Source organism: Octopus bimaculoides, chromosome 2 (assembly GCF_001194135.2).
Source record: "Octopus bimaculoides isolate UCB-OBI-ISO-001 chromosome 2, ASM119413v2, whole genome shotgun sequence".
NCBI classification, from domain to species: Eukaryota; Metazoa; Mollusca; class Cephalopoda; order Octopoda; family Octopodidae; genus Octopus; species Octopus bimaculoides.
Window position 1 is genome coordinate 45,751,203 of NC_068982.1, and position 5,966 is coordinate 45,757,168.

Sequence of the window (5,966 nt, forward strand, 5' to 3'; positions counted from 1 at the left end):
GGCTTTGTATTTTATCCCTTCAGGGCCAGTAAAATGAAGTACCAGTCCAGTACCGAGGTCGAATCTTCTGTCTGTGTGTCTTGCTCTCCCACTTTCACTCTTTCATTCATTCTTTATTATTCCTCTCTCTCTCTCTCTCTCTCTCTCTCTCTCTCTTCATCCTTCCACCCTCTCTCTCTTTCATTCTCTGCTTTCTGTCTGAGAACTAAGACCCAGTCATGTTACATTGACCATGTTAGATCGGTCAAAGAACTACGTTAGAAGAGCACGTGTCTGTGGAATACTTGTCCACTAACAAGTTAATTTCACTAACAGGAATTCAATAAGCCAGACAATTGGTTCCACATCCTCATGATCAACGGATAATCCATCAAATTTAGTTTGACAAACGATGACTATTATTGTTGTTGGTATTCTGTAGCCAAATGTCAACTCTATCGAGCAAGACTATAGTTCACAAGAAGCTTTCTTAATGACTAAGAAAACCTCTATAAATCTATCTTACTGTTTACTGAGTCCTCTACTCAGTAGGAATTACGCTGCACACTCTGACATGCTATTATGCTCCCTACAACAGGCACGTGGACTGAAATATTTTGAGGAAAGGGTAGCCGATTTTACCGAGCTCAGTGCTCAACCGGTACTTATTTTATCAACCCCAAAGGGATGAAAGGCAACAACAAACTTGGCAGAATTTGAGCTCAAAACGTAAAACCGAAATCAGGACTCACAACCTTACGATCGTGAACCAAATAATACCCTAACCACAAAGCTGTGCGCCTTCACTATATTGCTTTCAAATTTTGACACGCGGCCAGCAATTTCAGGGGAGGGGCTATTTCGATTAAATCTACTCCAGTGTTTAGCTGGTACTTATTTTATTGATTTCGAAAGTATGAAAAGCAAAGTCGACCTCGGCAAAATTTGAACTCAGAATATGAAGACGGACGAAATATTGTTAAGCATTTTGCCCGGTGTGCTAACTCACTGCTTATAATAATAATAATAATAATAATAATAATAATAATAATAATAATAATAATAATAATAATAATAATAATAATAATAATAATAATAATAATAATAATAATAATAATAATAATAATAATAATAATCCTTTCTACTGGAGGCACAAGGCCTCAAATTTGTGGGGAGGGGGGGCCTAGTCGATTACATCAACCCCAGTGTTTCACTGGTACTTAATTTATCGACTCTGAAAGAATGAAAGGCAAAGTCGACCTTGGTAGAATTTGCACTCAGAACGTAGCGACAGGCGAAATACCGCTAAGCATTTTGCCCGGGGTGCTAACTATTCGGCCAGCTCACTGCCTTATAATAATGATGATGAGGAGGAGGGGGAGGAACTCAGAAGTGAAGACAGACGAAATACCGCCAATCATTTTGCCCGGCGTGCTAATGTTTCTACAAGCACGCCGCCTTACGCCTTCACTATATTACATGTAATTCAACATTATGATGAGTCTTTACGGCATACATAGTCAAAGAAGGGTAATAATGAATCACTTACCTGTTAACGTCATCACTGACATCACTGACATTGTCGGCTTGATCAACTAAAGATCCATTTTCCAGATTTTTCTTATGCAGCATACTATAGTCAGGAGAAGGATAGGATATGTGTTTGATGCGCCACTTTTGGTTGGCAGCAAAGTTCATGGTGCTATCCGAGAAGGCAGTAGCACATGGCGTAGATGCAGTATGAATTAGGCGTGTAGCGTTCAACGGTGTACTCTGCACTGACAGTGAGTGCCGAACAACCGGAAGTTTACAATTTTCTGGACATATGTTTTGAGGACCGGCGTTAGGCAGAGGTTGGTTTGTTGACAGAATGCGTTGCGTACCTATCCGAGCTGCTGGAAAGGGTTTTGGACGTGCGTATTCTGGAACGAGGTTCCAGGCTGGCAAATTCAGTGGACTTCTTGATGTTGATATTGTCTGAGATCGTACAAGTGATACTTGATTCCATTGGTGCCTGGAAGAGGAATTTGGTGATGAAATAATTGTATTTTGTTGAAAAGTAAAGACAGGACTGTTTTCTTGCTGTATAGTTCTAATTTTATGTGGTGGAAGTTGTTGTAATTGTTGTGGTGGCTGTTGTAGTTGTTGTTGATGTTGTTGTTGGTGGTGTTGTTGTTGGTGTTGAATTTGCTGTTGTTGCTGTAGTTGTAATTGTTGTGGGTGATGATAATGTTGGAGTTGTTGAATTTGCTGTTGTGGCTGTTGGTAAAGCTGTTGGTGCTGTTGTTGTTGATATTGTGTTTGTGGTAGAGGTGGAGGTGGTGGATTTTGGAGTTGGTGGGATTGTTGTTGCTGCTGCTGCTGCTGTTGTGGTTGCTGGAGAAAGTGTTGCTGATAATGGTGATGGTGATGGTGATGGTGGTGGTGATGAACATGTGGTTGCTGTTGGCTTTGTTTATTTTGGGAGTCCTGAGATAAAACTCTCAGTAGCGACTGTGGTGAAGGACTCCTTGGAATTGCGACTGACTGAGATCTTATCAGAGAAGCTGCCACAGGACTTCTTGGTGACCTGAGACACTTCTGCTGCATGTGTATTGGACTGGTCCTTGTCATTGCAGACACTTGGAATGGGGTCCATTGCGTTCCTTTAGAGTGGATATGGTATCGGGAAGAGTTAGGCAAGGGACTTACCGGGGGGCTCTGAGGGTGAAAAAATGGTGAATTAAAAGAGTTCCTTAGTGTAGTATCCAACTCGGATATTGGGCCATTTGGGTCATAGGGAGGTGGAGAGGTACTCGTTGCTACATTTTTGGTTTGCACGGGGGGACTGACTCGACTACACAAGCTTTGCTCTGGAAGGGATCGGTGAGGTTTGTGATCGGAATACCTGATTCTTCCAGTTGAAATGCTGTTAGCCCGCATTCGAGTCGAACCATTCTGGTGCCGCGGATAATTTTCAGCATAATTCCGTTTCTGTGAGTGAAGCTCAGATAATGAGCTTTTTGGAGTGGAGTCTATTGTTTCGGCTCTTTGGAGTGTCGGGCGCCATTGTAGGGGAGGAGATTTCTTGGACTCAGTGAGCAGCTGATACCTGTTTTTTGGTGAGGTAATCTGTCCATTGTTTAGGGATTCAGATTTAATTAACGCAGGCTGAAACTGCTCACAATCATTGTCCTTTGGTTCTTCTTCGTTTTCCTGAAAAGTGAGAAAGAAATAAAAAAAATTAGTTGGATTGAAAAGTTGAAAAATGATAAAAAATTGTAAAGGTTTGATGAACATATAAAATGTCTTAAAAAGAGGAAAGACTAATTATAATTTTCGTCATCAATATTGAAAAAATGCAGCCATTAAAATACCAACAACAAAGAAATGTAAAGGTTTATTGAAAAGAAAGGAGAAAACTGTTAAGATCTTTCGTATGCAAAATGGTTTAATACAGAAAATTATGGGAACTCAGATATTTAAACATAATGATTATGATAATGAATGAATAAATGGATGAATAAATGAATGAATGAACGAATGACTCAATGAATGAATGAATGATGATTGATGATGATTGATGTGTGCTGGTTAGGGTTAGGGTTAGGGTTAGGTGATTCTTCTCTACGATTATAAAGCTTTTTTTAAAAACACGGTTACTGTAGTTGATGAACGGGTTAAAGTTTTCTAGCAGCGGATGTTGTGCGAGAAATCGCTTAGAAATAATAAATAGGTTAATTATACCTAAATGCATATTTTTCACATTTTTGCGTTTAATTCTCTATTCATTATATTTTCTGACACGCACGGCATATTCTCGAAGATAGAGAATGCTATCATTTGTGGGTATCAAGAAGGACTACGGGGAAAATTGCCTCTATATAAAGAATCATAGAAGCATTTGGCATAAAGGTCTTAGTTAAAATTTTCTTCAAATTTCATAGTGGCGGCCGATAGATTTAGACATTAAACCCTTTTCAAGGGGTACTTTTACATATGTTTAATCTCCCCAATAAAAATGGAAGGTAAATAGTTTTTATGTTGGAGTTCATTGAAATATGGAATGTGTTTCAAGGGTGCCCCCAAGAACCGAAAGGCTGTGAAAGGTTTTCTAGAGCGCAGACCTTGGAGCAAGGGGAAGTCATTATGTCACTGAAAAGGTGACGCCATTGACCAAAGAACTTTGACTAACAAACAGCCGATGGATTGTTTATCCTGCACATTAAACAAACAATCGATTAGACATTTAACCAATATATTAATAATAAAGAAGTGATATTGAATCTGTGCCTGTGTTATTATTATTGGTGCAATGACTCTCTCAAGACACAACAAAATTTGTTTCAGCACACAATTTCACAGCTAGAATTTTACAAACAAAATATAAAGACATAATAAGACGGTATAGTTGGGCATGGTACTTTTGCTTGCATTCGCATGTATATCTATACATGTTGCTATATCAACATAACTATGTGTACATATCCATACTAATATGGAAATCCACACGCACACGCACGCACGCACACACACACACATACACATACACACACACGCACGCACGCACGCACGCACGCACGCACGCGCGCACGCACGCACGCACGCATGCACACATGCATACAATATGTGAGGCTTTTCTCAAGTTCAAAATATCAATTTGTTTTCGTTATCTACATTCCAAAGATAGAACTTTATATCTTTCTGCACAGAAAGGTTTCAAATAATTAAAAATAGAATAGAACGCACATAGATACAGTTCTGAGGCATCCGCGTGTCATTAATGACTACGGATGAAGTTCCTAGTTGTCTGTCGTAACGAAATCGGGTTAGCAGTGACTAAACAATCCGATGCGCGGATGGCAGTCTTTGACACACAAGCGGCTATCCCGGTGCTTTTTCAGTTGCTCAGTTCTAACTCTCCAGTATAGGGTGCTCAATAGGATCCAAGCCTAGGGAGTACGGTATGGGGGTGAGGTTGTTTCCCACACAGCGTGTCCCCATTCTCCACCTCACTGAAGGATCTAGTCGAATAAAACAGCCGTGACGATTTGGCACAAGCGTCGTCGCAACAGTTGCCACAACGAGGCTGCAAACGACGTTGAATTGCCTCGTCGTCACAACAGTTGCCACAACGAGGCTGCAAACGACGTTCAATTGCCCCAGGAGCTCCCACACCCAGTATTTCCTCAGGGTTTACTCCCGGAGCTTTTTCCATGGCTGCGTATAGCGGCAAGGTAGTGAGGATATGGAATAAGGATTTTTCCTTCACCAAGATGGGTTGCTCTCTCAGGCTAACAAGTTCTGTCTGCCCTGCTGATTTGCTAATTACCCGATTGCTGGGCGCTTGACAGGTGCTGTTACTCCGGTTCAGGGTAGACGAAGGAACAATAATGGCTAAGGGGTGGTTGCACACTGCTCAAAACCCTGGAATTCCTGAATCAGGTCCCCACAACCGGACGCAGTATAAAGTCATACCTAGGAAATACATTCACTCGTAAGAATGTATGAATGTGTATGTATGTATGTATGTATGTATGTATGTATGTATGTATGTATGTAAGTATGCATGTATGAATGTATGTATGTGTGTTTGTATGAATATATGTGTGTTTGTATTCATGTGTGTATGTGAGTGTATATGTATGTGTGTATGTGAGTGTGTAATGTATGTATGCTTGTGTGTATGTATGCATGCACTAATGTATGTATATATGCATCTACATATCTGCGAATGTATGTATATATGAATGTATGCATCAACGTATGTATATGTCATTGTTCAGTTTTATTTTAAGATTTCTTTACAATAGAGAAAGAGCCGGTTTCTAACCTAGTAAACATTTGAGGAGGTAGATGTGTCCTATGCTCACGAAACGTTAAGTAATGAGGAGTTGAGTCATTGTGTATGAACAAACTAGCGAGCAAGAGAGAGAGAGAGATAGATATAGAGATAGAGAAAGACACACACACACACACACACACACACACACACACACACACACACA

General features: G+C 40.2%; 1 protein-coding gene across 3 annotated transcripts in view; it reads right to left on the bottom strand.

The window, feature by feature from the left end:
- The window catches only part of LOC106874350 (uncharacterized), a 554,238-nt gene that overhangs the window by 75,130 nt on the left and 473,142 nt on the right, over positions 1-5,966 (bottom strand). For 2 of the 3 annotated variants that reach the window (XM_052976976.1, XM_052976981.1), the window contains one exon: positions 1,529-3,174. In XM_052976976.1, the coding sequence (XP_052832936.1) occupies positions 1,529-3,174 (1,646 nt within the window). The remainder of the gene's footprint in view (positions 1-1,528; positions 3,175-5,966) is intronic. The other variant, XM_014922059.2, reaches the window with a different exon arrangement.